We start from the raw sequence: 20524 nt of genomic DNA on the forward strand, positions 1-20524 counted from the left end.
AGGAGCCCAAGCCGCCCTGATGACACATCCTGCTTTCTTTAGATGAAGACCTGATCCGGCAGATCCTGGCTGAAGGGGTCAGCAGCCTGGCCCCCACCCAGGACACTCAAGTAGAAACGGATCTACTCACCGGCCTGTGAGTGCCCCGCTCCTGGTGGGTGGAGGCATGCGAAGGGGACCCAGGCCAAGAAGCCCTGCTTCCTGCATGGGACTGGCCTCATGTTGTCCAGCCCCATGGCCCCAGTGTGGAGCTGGGGTAACGTTGTTTGACCTCTGAGTCCCTCATTGGTTGAAAGAACTTCCTGGGGTCAGCCGTGGCCCAGCGAATGTTCCCTTTAGTATAGCAGGAGGAGGGACATTTGAGGAACAGATAGGGTGGCTGTGATAAGAATCGTTGTCAGGTTTTTAAATGTCCCATTTTTTTCTTTTGAGACGACTTGTTTCCAATTTAGTAACAAGATTCACTAGGAACTCCCTGCTACTTTTTGTTGTTGTTAACCCTTACCCAAGGATATCTTTTTCATTGCTTTTTAGAGAGAGTGGAAGGGAAGAGGGAGGGAGGGAAAGAGAGAAACATTGATGTGATAGAGACACATCAATTGGTTGCCTCCTGCACATGGCCCGACCAGGGCTGGGGATCGAACCTGCAAACCAGATACGTGCCCTTGACTGGGAATCGAACCCGGGTTCCTTGAGTGCGCAGGCTGGTGCTCTAACCAGAGAAACACTGGTCAGGCACTTTGCTTATTTTCTCGTATTTATTTTACTATCTATATTTATATTCCTTTAACTCTTTTAATTTCAAGCAACCAAAAATTGCTGAGATGCACAAATTGTCCCAGAACACAGAGAAAAAGGGAAAGTTTCTCCAATCATTTTATGAAGACAGATAACCATGACATGATGGCATTTTTATGAAGAAATGCCAGTTGATTAAAAACTGTAACATAGGGAGATTCTAGGGTAGTAATTATAAGCTGACCACCCCAAATACCCGAATACCTGCAGCAGCACACCCACTGCGGATCCCTGTTCAGACACCGACCGTCTGCCCACAGCTTCTCCTTGTGGATAGTTAGTGTGCAGTAGAGACTTAACAACATGCACTGAGCACTTATTTCCCCCCTGAGACATTGCCACCCCCAGCCAAAAATTGTAGCTTCATCCTTGACTCCTTTCTGCATCCTTCCGTACACAATCTTCTCTCCATCTGCCCGTGCCCCTTCCATCCAGGCGTCATCTTCTGCCTGGTCCATTCCAGGGCCACCTTAGCAGAGTGCTCCATCGACACCAGAGAGTCTGCTCTGGGAGGCAGGCCCTGTCACAGCCTTCCTCGGGCACTGGTTAGCTATGGCTGCGTAATGGGTTGCCCCAAAATTCCAGGCTTAAAACAGCTCAGATGACGGGCACTTGGTGCTGGCTGTTGGTGGGAGGCCTCAGCTTCTCCGTCTGGACCACACCATTGAGCTGCTCAGGCGTCCTCACAGCGTGGCGGCCGGTGCCCCAGAGTGGATGGTCAGCTCCCTCGATGGTCAGCCTCGTTAGTCACACACTGTCATTCCACAAGGTCCTCTTGGCTTCTCCCTGGGAGGAAACTACGTAGGGGTGTCATGCCAGGAGGGAAATGTCATCGGGGCAACTTGGAGGTGCCCACCAGGACTGGGTGCGCTCCTTACATGCCTCACAGCCGTACCCAGCCAGGCTCCACACCTGCCCAGGTCCTTTCCTGCCACCTTCCCTCTGTTACCCACTTCCTTTCGGCTACAACATCCCTCACTCTTCTGCCTCCATCTTTTGTTTCTGCTGCTCCCTCTGCCTAGCCTGCTCCTCCCCAAGACAAGAGCTTCATGGTCTACTTCCTTCAGGTCTTCACGCAAAGCTGCCTAACCAGAACCTTCCTTCCTGCCTTAAGCAAAGACAGTAAGGTGCAATAACATGGACCCATGCACGTGTGCACATGCGCGCGCGCGCACACACACACACACACACACACACACGTAGGCCTCGGTCCCCTCCCCTGCTTCCCATGCAGTAAGCAGTGTTCATGCTGAATGTTTGCTTCCCCCACAGCTCTGTGCACATTGTCAGTTTGTGCACTTGTTTCTTTTCTCTCAGTGCTTGGAATGGTGCCTATGTTTCTAGGGGATCAGCATACTTGTTGGGCGACTGAAGGAATCGGTGAATGCTTTCCAGCAGCAGACATAGGCTTTGCTGTCATGCGGCTTAGCGTTGAATGTAAATTTGTGTGTATGCTATGCTGTATCCACTATATGATTGGATACATGTTTATACACACGTGTGAAATATAAACATGAACATATAGAAAAGGGATTAATAATAACTATAACAATACTGCTCCTGTCATGATGGAAATGCGGGTATTAAGTATCTGTTCTCTTTCGAAATTCAAATGTTTAATGAACTGTGCAGGGCTGGGATGGGGTAAATTTGCCACATGTTGGGGACACCACAGAGGGGCCCATGGCGGTGGCTGGACTCGCTGCCTTTGTGTGGGGGGTGTGTGTGTGGTGTGTGTGTGTGTGTGGTGTGGGGGGGGTGGGAGGGGGTGGGGGGTGTGTGTGTGGGGGGAGTGTGTGTGTGTGTGTGTGTGTGTGTGCACACTGAGATCACTGTAGAACTATACAAACAGCTTTCTAAGTGGCTGGAGTGGTGGCCTCGGAGCCTTCCGAGGGGGTGTCCGTCATTGAGAGGTGACTCAGAAGCTGTCAGCATTCACCGTCTTCATGGGCTTGTTTTCTTCCAAAGCAGGAGCTCTACCTGGACACACGGGTCTCTGTACATGGTCCCCACAGTGTGGCACAGTGTCTGAGTTCTGTTTCCAAAAGGCTGATCTTGGCCCTTTTCTGGGTGAACTCTTGGAACCTTTCCTGAGTGATCTTGTAATTATAAAGCTGATGCATCCGCTCCTCCAGCTGCTCTGTCAGGTCCAAAACCTTGACCTTGAGGCTGTGCCTGACGTTGGTCGTGAGTGCATGGTGCTGCCTGCTCTGGCTGATGTTTGCGATCAGCTCCGGGGCGCTCTCCTTCAGGATCTTGACGCTCAAGCCCAGAGAGGAAAAGCAGGGTCCTGGCTTCCCATCCATCACCATCAGCGGGCGACTGGCCCTGGAGGCGGTAGCAGGAGGGCTAGAAACCCCACTTCTGGCTGCCCCAGCTTCCTCTTGGCGCGGCCTCCTTGTCCTGCTGCTGCTCCTTGCTCTCCTCCCACGGCTGTGGCTCCTGGTCCTCACACTTCATGTGGGACATGTCTACTCCCTGTCTCTCCACCTTGTCTTTTCTGTTCTCTGTTTATTAACCTACTTTCCACAAATAGTTTGTGCTACTTTTATAATCAGAAAAGTCAGTTTCAAGGAGAATTTGGCACTGCTATCCTCTATGATCGCCCACTCCCCTGGACAATGTTGCCTTTGATCCTCTAGGACCGTGGTCGGCAAACTGCGGCTCGCGAGCCACATGCGGCTCTTTGGCCTCTTCAGTGTGGCTCTTCCTAAGCCTTAGGAGGACCCTAATTAAGTTAATAACAATGTACCTACCTATATAGTTTAAGTTTAAAAAATTTGGCTCTCAAAAGAAATTTCAATCGTTGTACTGTTGATATTTGGCTCTGTTGACTAATGAGTTTGCCGACCACTGCCCTAGGAGATGCATAAACTAGAAATATTCAGGGTAGCTCAGTGGCAGGCAGGTTCTGAGATTGTGGGGCCTGTTCTCTTCTGTTTCTGTAGTCAGGGCACAGCTGTGCAGACATCACCCTGAGTGTGTGCACTGCCTGCTCGGTAAGTGCCTGCCCCGGGCCTGCTTCCCTTTCCCCGCTTTCTTCTTTCTCCCCGTTTCCTCTCATTCTGTCTCCAGGGTAGCAGCTCTGGCGCTGGGAAGGCCGGTGGCACCATGAGAGACACGCAGTGTGTGGGTCCCATGGAGTGCTGTGTGCTATTGGAATTTGTAAAACATACGTCCTCGTTCAAAAGTTAGTCTTAGGTTACAAAGGTGCACGAGCACAGGGCTCTCTGTGCACCGTGTGCAGCGGGAGGCTGAGGAGGAAGGCCCGAGGCATGGGCAGTGCTCACTGGAAGCCAGTCGTAGTTTGCTGGTGTGAAGAGCGGGCAGGGGGACGCTGCTGTAAAGGCGATGGCTGCTGGAGTGGTGGCAGGACAGGAGAGAGGTGGCACAGGTTACAGAGAGTTATGGGGCAAGATCGACAAGTAAGCAGGAAGTGAGGGGGTGAGAGACAGGCTGCCAGGACCTGGAGGCAGGAGCGAGGCTCAAGGAACGGCCTCAGAGGAGGTGGGCAGTGTGTGGGCTGCCAGGTGAGCGTCCGCTGCTCCCCTCCTGTGCCTCAGGTCCAGCGCTCCTGGGGAGAAGACGGAGATGCTGATGCTGCAGAGACGGGGGGAGAGCGGCCTCCCCAGCCCAGGCCTGATGTGGGAGCAGCCCCCGTCAGCAAAGCTCGCCAGGACAGGTGCGCTCTGTGTCCCCAGGATGCCCCTCCCTGCCCTCCCTCTGGGCCCCCGGTCACCCACCTGTCTCTGCCTCCCCAGGGCTGGTGGAGGGCCTGCGGAAGCGACTGCTGCCGGCCTGGTGTGCACCCCTGGCCCATGGGCTCAGCCTGCTGCTGGTGGCTGTGGCCGTGGGAGTCTCGGGGTGGGTCGGCGCCAACTTCCCCCCTGGCGTGAGTGTCATGTGGCTCCTCTCAAGCAGCTCCAGCTTCCTGGCCTCGTTCCTCGGCTGGGAGCCACTCAAGGTGAGTGGGATGCGGGGGCCAGGCTGCCAGCCTCTGGCACGCGTGGGCCTCTCTGATGCCACCCCTGGCTCAGGTTCTGCTGGAAGCCCTGTACTTCTCCCTGGTGGCCAAGCGGCTGCACCCTGACGAGGATGACACCCTGGTGGAGAGCCCGGCGGTGACACCTGTGAGTGAGCGTGTGCCCCGTGTGCGGCCCCCACACGGCTTTGCGCTCTTTCTGGCAAAGGAGGAAGCCCGAAAAGTCAAGAGGCTACACAAAATGCTGCGGGTGAGTCAGGCTGTCGTGGCCAGTGCCTGCCCACCCTCTATACCTCTTGGCCAGTGCAGCCTCTTCTCAAAAACCTCACATGTACCCCTTCCTCTCCAAAGAAGGCCCTAGGGCTCTGCAGCCTGGGTCCGTCTCCCTCCCTTCACCCCAACTCCTGATGCCCCTAGTCCTTGCTCTGCTCCTTGTACCCACTTCCAGTGCCTGCTTCTGCCTGTTCTGGCAGGGCCCTAGGTGTGGCTTCCCTGGCCTTCCGTGGATCACATGTCTGCCCCCAGGTGGGGTGTCTGTGCTGCCCTTCTCAGTGCTGGGCGCCCTGGCCGTGGGCAGTTGGCTGCCCAGAACCTCGCCCTGTTACGCCAGCTGGGCTGGGATTGGCTGACACGAGGCTGTCCCTGTCCCCCAGAGCCTCCTGGTGTACATGCTCTTCCTGCTGGTGACACTGCTGGCCAACTATGGGGACGCCTCGTGCCACAGCCATGCCTACCGCCTGCAAAGTGCCATCAGGCAGGAGCTAGATAGCCAGGCCTTCCTGGCCATCACCCGGTACGGACACCCTGGACGCATGTACACATCTGTTTGCTGGGCCAGGGCGGTGCTGCTGCCAACCAGGGTTCACCGTGATCCTGCCCTTGGTCAGGCTCAGCCCCCAAGGGACATTGGGAAGGGTCTTGACACATTGTTGGTTATCAGGACTGGAGTGGGTGCTGCTGGCAATGGGTAGTGACCAGAGATACTGCTGAACATGCTACGGCACCCAGGACAGCCCATAAGAGTTATCTGTCCCCAAACAACAATAGGCCAAGGTTATGCCGCATCCCCTCTGGTGCATTGACAGCCTCTCTGGGCTGGGCCAGGCTTGCAGTAGCTGTGCTCCCTGGACCTCTGACCCCTGGCAGCATGGGGAGCTGAGAGGCGAAGCATGTGACTTGTTTCTGGTGCGGGCAGGTCTGATGAGTTCTGGCCGTGGATGTCCCATGTGCTGCTCCCCTACGTCCATGGGAACCAGTCCAGCCCAGAGCTGGGGCCCCCACGGTTGCGGCAGGTGCGGCTGAAGGAAGGTGAGCTGGGGGCCGCTCTGGCACTTGTCCCTGCTCGTTTCCAAAGAGAAGCCTTTGGGAGGGTTTTGATTCAACTCCCTAGCTGTATGACTTTACCCTCTCCCTGATTCATTTTCCTTATCAGTCAGTGAGACCAGGACATCTATCTTCAGGTTACTGGGAGGGTTTCAGGGGAGAGCATGTGGAGCTGGTCAACAGTAAGCTATCCTGTTTGGGTCATGCTCAATGCCCGCCCTCTGATTTCAGCTCTCTGCCCAGACCGGCCAGACTCAGGGGCGCACACGTGCTCAGCAGCTTCAGGTGGCTTCAGTACCAGCGACTATGGCATTGGCTGGGGGAGTGCTGCCCATAACGGCTCTGAGATGTGGGCCTACTCTGCGCCAGACGCGCTGGGGTGAGCACAGGAGGGACCAGGGTGTTCTCCAGAGGAGCCCCTCATCCCAGCCAGCATGGCTCCCAGGCTGCTGCAGGGCTGGGCTGTCTCACACTGCCCCTCACTTGCAGCGTCTGGTACTGGGGCTACTGCTCTGTGTACGACAGCGGGGGCTACGTGCAGGAGCTGGGGCTGAGCCTGGAGGAGAGCCGCGAGCAGCTGGGCTTTCTGCAGCTGCACAACTGGATCGACAACAGGTAGGCGCTCATGAGATAGGCTGCCTCGCTCTGCCGCCGCCCACTCCACCCTGGGTGGTCCCCTCATCAGAGATCCCAGTTTACTCCCACTCCCCAGCTTTGTCGCTCCAGATCAGTCACTGCACTTCCTCCCCAGCCCACACGTCCCCACCCCCACCCCCACCCCAGGACACCAGAGGCCCTGCCTGCGGTTCCTGCCCTCTCACCCCTCCCTGGTCCTGTTCCTCACCCCTGCCGTCTGAGCAGGAGCCGCGCAGTGTTCGTGGAGCTCACACGCTACAGCCCGGCCGTGGGACTGCACGCCGCCGTCACACTGCGCCTCGAGTTCCCCGTGGCGGGACACGCTGTGGCCTCCCTCAGCGTCCGTCCGTTTGCGCTGCGGCGTCTGAGTGCAGGCCTCTCACTGCCTCTGCTCACCACGGTAAGCTCCGCCCCTGGCCCCGCCCCGGCCCCGCCCCCAGCACAGCCCAACCCGCCCTCACCCTCACCCCAGCCCTGCCCCCAGCGCACCCTGACACCGCCCACACCCTCACCCAGCCCCGCCCCCAGCGCACCCTGACACCGCCCACACCCTCACCCAGCCCCGCCCCCAGCGCACCCTGACACCGCCCACTCAGGTCCTCCCCGCCGCGGCCCCCTCCGCAGGTGAGCCTGTTGCTGTTCGCACTGTACTTCTCGGTGGTGGAGACGCGTGCCTGGCGCAGGGAGGGGCGTGTGCGCTTGGCGCGGCCGGGGGCCTGGGCGCGGTGGCTGCTGGTGGCACTGACGGCTGCCGCCGCCCTCCTGCGCCTGGCCCAGCTGGGCGCTGCCGACCGCCAGTGGACGCGCTTCGTGCGCCGCCGCCCGCGCCGCTTCACCAGCTTCGAGCAGGTGGCGCAGCTGAGCGCTGCGGCCCGTGGTCTGGCCGCCTCGCTGCTTTTCCTGCTCTTGGTCAAGGTGAGGGCTGGACCAGCGGGCATGGGGGTGGGCAGGCGGGGCCAGGGTTGGTCGGCTGACGCCCCTTGCCCACAGGCCACCCAGCAGCTGCGCTTCGTGCGTCAGTGGTCGGTTTTCGGCAAGACGCTGTGCCGGGCCCTGCCGGAGCTCCTGGGGGCAGCCTTAGGCCTGGTGACGCTCGCGGTGGCCTATGCTCAGCTGGCTGTTCTGGTAGGTGATGGTGGGGCTCTAGGGGGAGGCTTAGCCCGGGGTGCACCCCTGACTCATGCCACCTTTCCCCTAGCTGGTATCCTCTTGCGTGGACTCACTGAAGAGTGCGGCCCAGGCCCTCTTGGTGGTGTGCCCCAGGGCTGGTTGGCCAGCCCTGTGCCCCGAGTCCTGGCGCCTGTCCCCTGTGCTGTGCACGGGGCTCTGGGCCCTGCGACTGTGGGGGGCTCTGAGGCTGGGGGCAGTCCTCCTCCGGTGGCGGTACCATACTCTTCGGGGGGAGCTCTACCGCCCGGCTTGGGAGCCACAGGACTACGAGATGGTAGAATTGTTACTGCGCCGACTGCGCCTCTGGATGGGCTTCAGCAAGGTCAAGGAGGTGGGTACGGCCCAGTGGGGGGGAGAGGGACGCGCCCTGGGCTCACCAGGGCGCAGCCGGACTAACCGAGCCCCTGTGCCGCCCCCAGTTCCGCCACAAAGTCCGCTTCGAAGGGATGGAGCCACTGCCCTCCCGCTCATCCAGGGGCTCCAAGTCGTCCCCAGATGTGCCCCCGCCTACCGGGGACTCCGATGCCTCCCGTCTCTCAACCTCCTCTAGCCAGCTGGATGGGCTGGGTGTGGGCCTAGGCAGGCCAGGGCCACGGGTGGAACCCGAGCCCTCCCGCCTCCAAGCCGTGTTCGAGGCCCTACTTGCCCAGTTTGACCGACTCAACCAGGCCACGGAGGACGTCTACCAGCTGGAGCGAAGGCTGCAGAGCCTGCATGGCCAAAGAACCAGCCGGTCCCCAGCCTTACCTGCCCCTGGCTCCTCCACAGGCCTGCAGTCAGCCCTGCCCAGCCGCCTTGCCCGGGCCAGTCGAGGCATCGGCCTGACTACAGGCCCCAGCAGGGCTTCCTTACGGGCCAAGAACAAGGTCCACCCCAGCAGCACTTAGTCCCCAGGGACCTGAGCTCATACCTTTTCCCCGGGGTGGCCTGTGGCTTCACTCCAGCCCCTTGGGCCCAGGAGATAATGCGCAGTATTACTTTCTGCCGCCCTCAAGGTCTAGGGCCAGGCAGAACAGCTGCATGCAGCTCCCCCAGAGAGCGGGCAGCACTTGTCTCTCTGTGGGCTTCAGCACTTTAAAGAGGCCAAGTGGCCAGTCAGGACCCAGGGTCCCCTCTCCAGCCCCCTGTGGGAGGACACAGCAGTATTGGACCAAGTGCCCGGCCTTTGAGATACTAATTTATTTCCCAAGTCCTCAGGTACAGCGGGCTGTGCCCGGCCCCACCTCCTGGGCAGACATTTCCCCCTTGCTAAGGATCCTGGCTGTGGGGAGGGAACCTGCACCCCTTATCCTCCCCCTAAATTATTACCTCTCCTGTCCCCTGCTGAGTGCACTTACTTCCGGCTGCCATCTATGTGTCTATTGTCAGTAATTTATATGGGGTTAAAAATGTATATATTTTTGTACGTCGCTATTTTCACTAGGGCCAGGGGGCCTGGTGGCTGCAATGGCCTGGTGCCCACTGTTGCCTGCAGGGAGGGGGAGCTGGGACTGCAGAGCTGGCCTCCTTCCCTTAGACATGTCCCCACATGGCCAGAGCCAAGGAAGTGACAGCTGCTGCTTGTTTCTGAGTCTGGCCTTGGGCAGGTGCTGGGGCTTTTGTTTGAGGGCACGGCTACTCCCTAGGCAGTTCTTATCACCACCGTGGCCTTGCCCTGCCCAAGGCCAGGCAGTGAGAGGCAGGGCCCAGGCCTGCTGGTGTCGGGTCTGAATCAGGAACAGCACTACTGTGGGGGAAGACCCCTCCCTGGGGCTGGCTCCCGGGGCTGGGGAAGGGGAGTGTGCAAACAATTGTGTGAGGCTTTCCTCAAGGGGGGAGGCCTTGAAAACAACCTGATGGGCCCCCTTAACTCTGTGGGGACATGGCCAAAGCTTCAGCCTTGATCCTGCCCCTCTTCTCCTCCCCCAACAGACAAAGTCAAATAAACGAGTTGGCTGACTGCTACCTGTGTCTGTCCGAGCATTGAGGGCCAGTGGGCACACAACACTTTATTCATTTGCACAAACAAATGCTGCCCAATGCCTTGTAGGGGGGCAGGGGGTCTAGCAGGGCAGCTGCAAGGAGCCCTGGGTATGTCCTCAGCGTCATGAGCTCCCCCAGGACCAGGCACTGCCCCAGCTGCAGCCTCACACAAACTCTGTGAAGTCATCCACGGAGGAGATGAGGCGCTTCCGCTGGCCTGTCTCATAGGTGGGCATGGGCTCGGCGGGGGCCTGCGCTGGGGCTTTGGCATGGCCTGTGGGGTGCATCAGGGGCAGGCTGGGGTTCGAGTAGTGGGCTTCCTCACGGATCTGAGGAGAGAGGAGGTGTTGGCAGCAAGCCCAGAGGGCAGCACATGTTTTCTCCCAGGTGGATATTGGTGCCCACCCTGGCCAGCCACCATTGTCTGGGGAACCTCTGCAACCAGGTGCCCATCGCCCTACCCGGTGGCGGAGCCTCTTGATGTGGCGGAGCCTGGCGATCCACTTGGAGGGATAGATGTCGGTGGGGTTGGAGCGGCTGTGGTGCACCTGTGAGGCCATCTGGGGCAGGGTGGGCAGAGTGGTGAGTCCTCTATGGGTGGGACCTATGGCCTGTCCCACCTGCCCAAGATGCCGCCTCTGCTCACATTTGCATGTAGGGCCATCTGGCGGGCCACGAAGGGCAGGTTGCGGTCAGACACAATCTTGGCCACGCTGGTGTCCACAAGGCCCTCCATGTCTGGGGGAAACACAGCACTCACATGGGGCTCAGGACCCCGAAAGCCTCCCCACCAGGCCCCAGGCCTCACCTTTCCTGCACTGCAGCGACACCAGGTTGCACTCGTAGTCCAGGGGGGTGATGATCACATGGACGAAGTTGAACTGGCCCTGCTCAGACAGAAGCAGGGTCACCCCACACCGAGGCCACGTTCTGCCCCTTCCTCATGAAGGGCAGCGGCTCGTCAGTGCCAGATGCTCGCTGATGCCACTGCTGTTTTTGCACACTCCCTCCTATCCAGCCTGGGGACTGGGGCTGGTGTATGTCCTCTCGGCTGCCTTATGTTCTAAAACCCAACTTCTCCACACCAGGATCCCAGCATATGAATTTGCCAAAGTTTAAATTCATAGAATCTTAAACAGTCACAGAGTCCCTCCCTGCCCACCCCCTCCCCCCCACACACACATACACACACACACACCACTGTCCGGGGCACTTGCTGCCACCCAGCTGAAAACTGCCTCATTGTCAACTGAAAGCAGCACGTGTAGCTCTGCAGGCTCCCAGCCCCTGGCTCAGATGCCCTCCACACGCTGACAGCTCCCAAGAGCCTCACCAGCCGGCACATCCCAGTACCGCACACTCACCTCACGGGGCAGCCTCACCACCCACGCCTTGGCACTCCCTGGGCTCCCAGCTTTGCAGCAAAGGAGAACCAACCAGCCTCCCTATAGGCACTCCTGCCCTCCACCGGGTCTGCCCAGAGCCTGTGTTCAGTAACCTCCAAAGCTTCCCGTTGCATTGAGAAGAAATCTGAACCCCTCTGAGCACCAGCACCTCAGACACGGGCTGCGCTGGGCTCCCCACCCTGCTTGGCCTTAGCTGTCTTCCATGTCCCCACTCTGACAAGTTGCCAAGACTGAGCCCACCTCCTCCCCTTAGGACCTCGAGCCCAAGCACATGAAAAGGGGAGGGAATCCAGGGCCTGTCCCCACCCCCACCACTCTGCAATGACAGGAGGTAGCAAGGGAACAGGGCTCACAGCATTATGCGCACACTAAGCACCTGCTACATGCACGCACCCTGCTAAGCACATGTGCATCCAGTTATTTCTCACAAAACCACCGCCGTGTGCCACAGGCTCAGAAGAAACTGGCAGGGTTGTCATCCTCATTACAGAGAAGGACACAGGCTCAGGGGGAACCTGGCCACCCCGGCTGGCAGTGGGGGACACCAAAGCAAGTCAGTGCTGCTGCTTGTGACCACACTGATCTCAGTGGCACTCACTGCTTCTATTCAACATGTGCCAGTGGGCACTTCCCCAGAGACGTGGCCCCCAGCTAGGGTGCCCAGGGACCCAGATTCATGCCCACCTGCCCTGAAAGCCCCTTGCTCACTTTGATGGTACCCAGCTTGAAGTCCTCGCCAGAGTCATTGTAGACAATGGACACAAAGTCGTTGCCCAGGTGGCGCTTCTTGTCACAGCGGTGCTTGTCCACGTCCTTGGTGGGCATCAGGGTGGCAATGTGGAAGACAGCTGTGAGGGAGAGGGGGAAGCTGCATGGGCCCGGCCCAGGCCAGGCAGGGTGCCGGCCAGGGGCAGCGGGGCCTCTATGCCTCTCGGCAGGAGCAGCAGCTCTGGGCGCCTGCAGGAGCCATGTCTCTGGTGCCTGGCCAGCAGCTTGGCTCCTCCCCCTGAGGGCAGAGCTTCTGGAAGCAGAGCTGCAACCCAACTGCTGCCTCAGTGCTTAGGCTGATGCCCTCAGGCCCTTGGACACCTCCCCTGCTCCCCTGAGGACAGGCCAATAGGAAGGAGGCTGGGAGGACACATGCCACAGGACGGCTCACACCTTGCATGATGTCATCATGCCAGCAGTAGGTAAACTGGCCGTCCTCGCCACACACGTCCAGGCCACCTAGGTACACCTTATCCGGCTGACAGTCCTTGAGCTCGATGAGCTTGCCCAGGCCTGTCAGGAACTCTGTGTACCTGTAGGAGCCATGCTCGTTGGACAGGATGGCGAGTTCACTATTGCTCTGTAGAGAGAGAAGCATGGTGGCACCTCTCCCAAGTTGCCCCCCTCCCGAGCACAGCTCCCAAGGGCCCCAGGGGGTTGCTGGGAGCCGGGGGTGGTTGGGGCGGGGTGAATGGTGTGGCTTGGCAAAGACCCCCACTTCTGTCATCAACCCGGACTCAGTGCAAGGTAACTTCATCCCAACAGTTGCCCAGGTGACATCCTGGACTTCCCCCTTCTCTCATAATTAGTCGGCCAGCAAATGTAGTCAGCTCAACTGTCAAAACACACCCAGAACCCTAGCATTCCTCAGCACCCACTGACTCCTCCTCAGACCTGCCCCTCTCTCACTTGGACTGTCACTACCCCACTTCTCCACTCGGCAACCAGAGGATGCTTTTGAGGTTTCGGTTGAGTCATAGCAAGCCCTCGACTCAAAGCCATCCAAGACCCTCCCACCTCACTGGGAATAGAAATGCAGCCTTATAGCGACCCATGAGGCTCTCGCTGATTGGCCCCTCCCCATTAGCTCCCTACCTCCACCCCCTGCCCAGAGCTCACTCACTGCCAACCCTCAATTACACAAGGCGTGCCCCTCCCCAGGCCTTTGCATGGGCTTTTCCTACAATGGATGCTCCCACACATACCTGCACACATACTATCTCCCTCACATCTCTGCTCAGTGTCACCTCCCTTGGATCACTGACGAGAGCAGCACCCTGCTCACAGTCAGGCTCCTGGGACCTCCCCTCCCCCTCCAGTCCTCAGCAGCCTCCGGGGTACAGGTGCTCACACACTGACCTTTCTCACTCCTGGGTCCTCACATCAGAACAGTACCTGGCATGGAGCTCCACAAGCACTTCATACTCCAGCACCTTACACGGTAACAGCTCTGTGGAGGACCACGGCCCATACTCCCAACCCCCAACCCAAGCAGGAAGGCCGCCCAGCTCTGCCTGGCACTCAGGCCAGGCCCTGCCATCCCAGCAGCCTCACCTGGCCTTCTCCCACGTACAGGACGGCAATCTTGTGCGTGTCATATGATGGGATCTGGTCGAGGAGCTGCACTGACCGCTCGAAAGACTATAGCCACAGAGCCTGGTCTGAGTCCAGGGCAGTGGCTTGTCCCCTGCCACCCGCCCTGCCTAGCCAGGCTCAGCCAGATGCCTGCCAAGGGAGGGCTCACCCCACCCAGGTAGATCACCACAGGCTGCCACAGGCTGCCACAGGGAGCGGAGGCTGCAGCCCTCTGCAAGCCTGGGTTAAGGCCACCTCTACCCAGAGCTGGACATCCCACTGTGCCCTGACCCCAGGCTCCAGGGAACCCCTGAAGGGGAGAAAAGGCATGCCCACCTCATTGGGCAAAAGGATTGGCTTGTTGGACTCGTCACCAAAGAAAGGCGAATGGTAGAGCTGTAGGAACACAAAGCTGCAGAAGGAAAGATGATGAGGGCGGAGCGTGGCACTGCAGGTCCCAGATCGAGGTCCTGGCAGTGCAATCAGCACACACAGAGCAGCCGGGCCTGTGCCCACGGCCCAAGGACTGCCCTCTCCTATGACTCTGAACAGCCAGAGCAGAGGATATGCAGACTTGTACCCCAGCCTTTTCTACCCAAGCAATTAGATGCCGCGTTACCCGAGACTGTCCGGGGGCTCCAGCCCAGAGGGTGCGGCTCACCTGGGATTGATCCCTGGCACCTTCTCGGCATTGGCAGCTCCTGCTCTGCTTTTGAAGGAGTCCCTCTCCACCCTCTTGCCCCTGCGTGACGGGGCGGAATCGGAGATGGTGTAGCCTCGGGGCCGCAGGCCACTGGGGGAGCGGGGACAGCTGGAAGGCATGGGACTCTCGGCGTGGGAGGGGCCCCGGCTGGCTTCGCCTGCGGCTGACCAGGCAGTGCCTTCCCCATCGAGGATCCCTGACTGTGACCGAGCCTTAGCCTCAGGGCTCAGCCGGCCAACTTCAGCCTTGTTCCCAGGGTCCCCGAGGATGTCCTGCAGGGTCTGCAGTTCAGGTGAGGAGCTGGACTTGCTCAGGGGCTGTGAGGGCTGGAAGGAGAGGTCCACAGAGGGCCGGGCTGCCTCGGAGGAGACAGCCCGCTCGATGGGGATTCCCCCAGCAGACAGCTCCTCTGCGTGGAATGACTTCTCCTCCTGGCTAGAGGTTGAAGATGACTGGAAAGAACGTATCCCAAGAAAGCATTCATTGTCACTGAGCCCCCGTGGGGTTTACCTGGAGGCAATGAGGCCCCACATGTCCTCCTGCCCAGGGCCACAGAGCCACCAGCACCAAGCTGATGATCCCAACCTCCCCCAGGACAGCACCTGCCTGTGCAACATGCTGGGCAAAGGAGCCCAGAACCCCACAAACGAAAGGCTGCCCCAGTGAGAAGCCACCCCTAGATGGAGCTCTTAGAAATCCACTGTCTGAGCAGAAGGGACTGGAGGAGCAGCCATTTCTCTGATGAGAAAGGTGGGTTAAAAGACTCGCCCAAGCCCTGGCTCTATCAGTGGATAGAGTGTCAGCCCAGGGACTGAAGGGTCCCGGATTCTATTCCAGTCAAGGGCACATGCCCGGGTTGCGGGCTCAATCCCCAGTGGGGAGTGTGCAGGAGGCAGCCGATCAATGATTCTCTCTCATCATTGATGTTTCTATCTCTCTCTCCCTCTCCCTTCCTCTCTGAAACGAACAAAAATATATTAAAAAAAGAAAAAGAAAAAAGAGTTGGGGAAAAGACTTGCCCAAGTTCAGAACCACAAAGCTTGAGAATGGAGGGTCCCTGCCATCCGCTTGCCTGAGACCCTACCCCTTTGCCTTGGCTGTACCCCTGCCTCAGCCCCGCCCTTCCACCTCAGACCCTGCCTCAGTCTCACCCCTCCTCCCTCACCCTGTGGCTCAGGCTGAGATCTGAAAGCAAGCCTGGCTCTGAAGGCCCAAATGGAGAATACCCACAGGGCCCCTCAGCCAGTGGCTCTGGTGCCCAGCGACACTCACCCTGCTGTAAGCCTCAGCGTGCCGACAGCGCCTGTCTGTGCCTAGTGTTGCCTCAAAGTCCTCCAGTTCTGGGGGCAGCAAATTAGCCTCGTCTGTACTTCCCTCCTCAAGAACCACAGCAGAGTCTGGGAGGACACATATGGCTGCTGGGTGCTGGTCTGGCCCAGGGAGCTCACGTGGCCTCAAAGGTATCAGCCTTTTCCCCATGACAGAGCACAGGTGCCCCCAGCAGAACCTGACCCAAGGCCCTCCTTGCCTGTGGCTCTAAGCCACCCCTGCCCACCAGGCCAGCTGGAGTGGGTGTGAGCCCTGACACAGGGCGACTCCTACACGGGCTCCAGGGGATCAGGATGAGGGGTCATCTGGCTTCTCGAATTCCCACCCACCCAGCCAGGTATCCAGAGAAGCGCCGCTGCTCTTGCAGCAAGGCAGGGAGGTGAGGGCAGATGGTCCCCGAGAGGGAGGAACAGCTGAGATGAGGCCCAGCTCAGGAGGAGTGGCTGGACAAGCCGCAGGACCTGGGGAAAGAGGCCTGAGCTCCTCCCTGCCTGGACCGGAGGAGAGACGGACACGGGAGAAGTCCCTGTGCAGACAAACTGGGGAGCCTGTTCTGGGAAGCAGAGGCTTGCCTTCCAAATCCAAGCCAAACCCGAAGCCAGGTGTGCCCCAAAGCAGCATTTCCTGTGCCAGTATCAGGGCCGGGGGCAGGGTAAGAAGCCACCAAGGGTTAGCTCAGCCCAAGGTCACCCACAAACAGCCCTGCACATGCGCAGTGCATTAGCTACCTGCCAGAGCCCATCTGCACACTGCCCCTTCCTAACCGGCTCCTGCCCACACACGGGATCTGAGCAGACCAGAGTGCTGCCCAGGTCAAGCCCTCCCTGCCAGGGCCTGGGGGTAACAGGCCAGAGGCCAGTCTGTAGGGTCCTCAGCCAGCCCATGACTGTAGTAAAGGCAGACAGCCCAACCTGTGAGCCCACCAGAGGCCGGGGAAAGGTCAGCTCGGCTGAGCCGCCAGGGCCAGGCTCACCCCTAAAAAGCTGTGCCCTGCTGGCACCTGTGGCTCAGCTGCCCAGTGTCACCTCATCAAACCTGAAGAAGGGGCTGGAAGGGCCCATCCAGAGGGGTTCCTGCCGGCAAAGCAGACATTATGCACAGATATCTCCATGCGAGTCAGGGCCCTGATCCTGGAGGGTAAGGAGAGGCTGACAAGATCACGGAGGGATGAGCGGAGGAGGGACAGTGAAAACAGCACCTGCAGCAGGCCCTGCTTTCCTAAGGAGATGCACGAATACCTGCCCTGGAAATGCTCCTGTGCAACCTTCCTTGGCAGCTGGACTGGTACGGGGACGAGAAAGAGGCCACTGCAAGGGAAGCCAGCAGAGACCACGCACAGGCGGCGCAGAAAGGACAGGCACCACGAGGGCCTGGAGAGAGGGGAGGGCCCGCAGCGTCCGGGCAGGCAGGTGGGCAGGTGCGCACGGGGTGTCAGCTCTACGCTGCTGGAGAGGATTCTGGGGAGGGAGTGCATCCCTCCTCCTCGGGAACAGAGCTCGGCCTCTGAGCCTGTCTGTGGCCAGAGGGTGGCCTAGGACGGCCCCAGTCCAGGCAGGCAGGGGCAGCAGAGCTCACAGGCAGGCTCAGGCTATGTACTTGGCGCATCCAAATCCACATCCCAGCAAAAGTGGGGGCCCCCCTGTAGCCCCACACACTGAGCACCCTGAGGAGGGAGCAGGGCAGAGGCTTCTCACAGCCCTGCCCACATCCATCCTGAGGAGGACTGCGGAGGGGACATCAGCCTGCCGCGCCCCCAGTGCCGTCTCTAAGGAGAGTCCCGCCTGCTGGAGCAGGCCCTGCTCCCAAACATCAGGGTCGGCAGCGTAGGCACCCTCCCTGCAATGCCCGAGGCTGGCAGTACCAAGAAAGATTTGGGGACCCCATTGGGCATGTGCCATAGTGTGGTAGACCACACCGCCACCAGATGGGGTGTACCAGGTGGGAGACAGGCCAGTGCTCACCTGTGTTAGACCGTGGGGGTGGGGAAGGCTTGGCTGAGCTGGCTGCCGGCACTGACAGTGACTTGTACAGGGCCGTGTCGCGGCGCTCCTTGAAGCGCTCTGCAGCCATGAGGGCATTGGACAGCTCCTGCAGTGGCATGTTGTTGATGTCCGAGGAAAAGGGGCTGAGTGGGTTCTCCAGGCTCATCAGCCAGCTGGTATTCCCTGAGGGCAGGCAGTACCCCTCAGGCTGCAGGTCCATGCATCCAACCTGTCACCTCCCCACCCCCGGCCCTCCCTGGGCAGCCCCTGGTACGCTGTCCTTTCGGGTATGCACCTGGGGCCTTCAGGGCTCTTCGTGCTCAAAGCAGAGAGTGAAGGACCCCGGATCCCCAGGCCCCAAGGTCAGAGTAACACCTATCTAGTGGTCACCCTTCTTAGTGATGAGCAAGCCTCTGCCCAGGTCAGCTCTTGCACCCAGACCAGGCTCAGGAGGCATTTCAAGGCAGCAGACTCCTTGCCAGTGGACTGGGCAGGACCTAGTTTCAGAGGCTCTGGGCTCTGTCCTCCTCCACACAAGGCTCTGACCCTGGAGGGCAATGGCTCAACCTTTCTTCCTGAGCCTCCTCACATCAGTGTCTCACCTGACCCCACCCACATCCTCCTGCCCTATCTGGCCCTTTCTCACCTCTCACCACTCGGTCACCATCAGCCCACACCATGACCAAGGTGCCTCCTCAACCCTGCGCCTTGGCTTCTAAGCCCTTCTTTAACCCGAAATACCTGTTATAGTCTGTCTCCCTAAAAGTCATGTTGAGTCTTAACCCCCAGGATCTCAGAGGATGATTCTATTTGGTGATGAGGTCTTTAAATAGGAGATTAAGGTAAAATGAGGTCGTACTGGTGGGCCCTATACAACCTGACTGGTGTCCTCATAAGAGGTGATATGGGCAGAGACACATGTAGAAGGACATCAATGTGGGGACATGGGGAGGAGATGACCATCAATAAACAAACCAAGGCCTCAGCAAGAACCAGCCCTGCCGACATCTTGATCTCAGACTTCCAGACTCCGGGACTGAGGAAATGCATTCATTACGTAAGCCCCCCAGTCTATGGGCTTTGTTATGGAACCTGGGCAGACTGTTTTGTTCCCACTTAGCCACCTGCATGTCCCCCACTGTCCACCTCTGCGGACTTAACTCAAACGCCTGTGGCCCAGCCTGCCTGCTGCTCGCTCGTGTGACTCCCCCGTATGGGTAACTGTCCCCCACTATGTGGTAAGAGACCCACGCTGGCTGAGCACAGGGCCACCCCCTCAGTACCTGTGGGCCTCCGGACCAAGATCTCTGCCCAGCCCTGGGTCAGCAGGGGCACATAGGCCGCCAGGTTGGTCTTCTCCTTCTGCACCGGGCGCTGGGTGCTGGCCGAGGCCTTCTCAGGCTTGCTGGCTGGTGCAGTCTGTGGGCCCGGGAAAGCAGGGCTGCCTGGGAAGTGGGAGGCTGGAGTGTCCAGGGCACCAATGCGAAGGCCGTGGCCCCCTGAAGGGGTTGAGGGCAGAATGGCTGGTGACCACCTCTTGCCCGGTGCAAAGCCACCCACACAGAGCTGGCTACTCCACCCAAGGCCCATCTGGCCAAGAGGCCCCACGTCAGTGCCCAGAACAGCTCAGCCCTCCTTGGGCATGGCCCTCTTAGGGCATCGGCTTCAGTGGACCCAGAACCACAGGAAGGGCCCCAGCACCTGTCCCATAATTGGACCATGGCTTATTCCAGCTGCATCTGAGAAGAGCCCAGGGGTGAGCTAAGCTAAAGGCCAGGATTGCTGAGGGATCACAGGAAACACTGGCCGTGAGAACAGGCCCCTCAGCGGCCTTTGTTACACCCTCTCCCACCCACGATGCGGGCTCACAGAGACAGCACCCCATCATTCATGAACTGGGCCAGGCCTAAAGCCAACCACCTGGGCCCCTGGCTCTCAGGGCCTTGCTGAGCTCAGGGGTCTAGAGACACGTCTGTGAGGGAGTGGGTGGAGGCTCACCAGACATGGAGCGAACCCGGTCTCGGGCCCCGAGGCACACCTGCTGCCCAGCCTGGGACTCCAGTTTGGCTGGTGCCTCCTTTGTCTGTCTCCTGTGCATGCTGAGGTCAGAGCTGGAGACAGAGGGCCCATACAGAGCGTGACCAGGGTGCCCCATGGGCTCAAGACCAGCACAGCACTGTCCCATGCAAGCCTGGGCACTGTCAGGGTTGAGCAGGCAGGGGGCGGAAGGTTCAGTCACCTCAACTCTGGACTGCCCTCCAGTTCTCCGGAGTCCAGGCCCAGAAGCGACCGGGTTCCAGTCCCCACACTCGTTGTCACGGTGATAAGCTTATTCCCAACCAGCCAGGTTTTGGTCCTACCTCCGGCCAGGAGAAACTCTCCCACGGGGGACCTGAAAGCACAGGAGTGGAGGCCCTGCTGCTGGACCACCCGGGGGGAGCACTGGAGGGGCATCCTCGGTCACGCAGAGCTGCCCTGCCTGGGCCAACCCGAAGGCCACACCTGCTGCCACCACTCTGACCAAGTACAGTCATTGGTCAGAGCAGTGGCAGGAACGCTGGCCCGATGCCCACCCTGCCCCGGCCGCGGAGCCTGGCCACACCTCTTAGGGACGGCGGTGAAGTTGGAGAACACGTATCTGGCCATCATATCCAGACACGTTTCTGTGAGCTCCAAGTGGAGATTTTTCAAGTTGTCATCGGCCTGGGCCATCGAGTTCTCATCTGCAGACCCCAAGCTGGAGCTCGTGAGGGACGTCTGGATCCTGCTGGAGGGAGGGGCCATGGCAAGGTCAGGGCACTGGGCAGGCCAAATTATCTACCATGGGGACCAGAGATGGAGGCATGCATGTGCTGAGAGGGCCAAGCCAGAAAGACCCCGCCAGTGCACG

At 59.6% G+C, this 20524-nt stretch overlaps 2 protein-coding genes across 4 annotated transcripts in view; one reads left to right on the forward strand and one right to left on the reverse strand.

Annotated features, from left to right (window-relative positions):
• Positions 1–9853, forward strand: part of PKD1 (polycystin 1, transient receptor potential channel interacting) — a 50461-nt gene extending 40608 nt beyond the window's left edge. The window contains exons 34-46 of the mRNA XM_081090053.1: positions 43–136; positions 4362–4480; positions 4560–4762; positions 4836–5030; positions 5434–5573; positions 5976–6088; positions 6335–6482; positions 6593–6718; positions 6965–7139; positions 7364–7654; positions 7730–7864; positions 7938–8240; positions 8329–9853. Of these exons, the coding sequence (XP_080946179.1) occupies positions 43–136; positions 4362–4480; positions 4560–4762; positions 4836–5030; positions 5434–5573; positions 5976–6088; positions 6335–6482; positions 6593–6718; positions 6965–7139; positions 7364–7654; positions 7730–7864; positions 7938–8240; positions 8329–8796 (2510 nt within the window). The 3' untranslated portion in view covers positions 8797–9853. The remainder of the gene's footprint in view (positions 1–42; positions 137–4361; positions 4481–4559; positions 4763–4835; positions 5031–5433; positions 5574–5975; positions 6089–6334; positions 6483–6592; positions 6719–6964; positions 7140–7363; positions 7655–7729; positions 7865–7937; positions 8241–8328) is intronic.
• A 4-nt stretch (positions 9854–9857) lies between these two features.
• Positions 9858–20524, reverse strand: part of TSC2 (TSC complex subunit 2) — a 35531-nt gene continuing 24864 nt past the window's right edge. For 2 of the 3 annotated variants that reach the window (XM_081090055.1, XM_081090054.1), the window contains 15 exons: positions 20237–20401; positions 19874–20026; positions 19633–19745; positions 18918–19133; positions 17614–17817; positions 15596–15720; positions 14282–14775; positions 13957–14032; positions 13600–13686; positions 12439–12625; positions 11986–12125; positions 10680–10758; positions 10518–10609; positions 10333–10431; positions 9858–10200 (listed from right to left, as the gene is read on the reverse strand). In XM_081090055.1, the coding sequence (XP_080946181.1) occupies positions 10036–10200; positions 10333–10431; positions 10518–10609; positions 10680–10758; positions 11986–12125; positions 12439–12625; positions 13600–13686; positions 13957–14032; positions 14282–14775; positions 15596–15720; positions 17614–17817; positions 18918–19133; positions 19633–19745; positions 19874–20026; positions 20237–20401 (2395 nt within the window). In that variant the 3' untranslated portion in view covers positions 9858–10035. The remainder of the gene's footprint in view (positions 10201–10332; positions 10432–10517; positions 10610–10679; positions 10759–11985; positions 12126–12438; positions 12626–13599; positions 13687–13956; positions 14033–14281; positions 14776–15595; positions 15721–17613; positions 17818–18917; positions 19134–19632; positions 19746–19873; positions 20027–20236; positions 20402–20524) is intronic. The other variant, XM_081090056.1, reaches the window with a different exon arrangement.

This window comes from Myotis nattereri (genome assembly GCF_964212035.1).
Source record: "Myotis nattereri genome assembly, chromosome: 4".
NCBI lineage: Eukaryota > Metazoa > Chordata > Mammalia > Chiroptera > Vespertilionidae > Myotis > Myotis nattereri.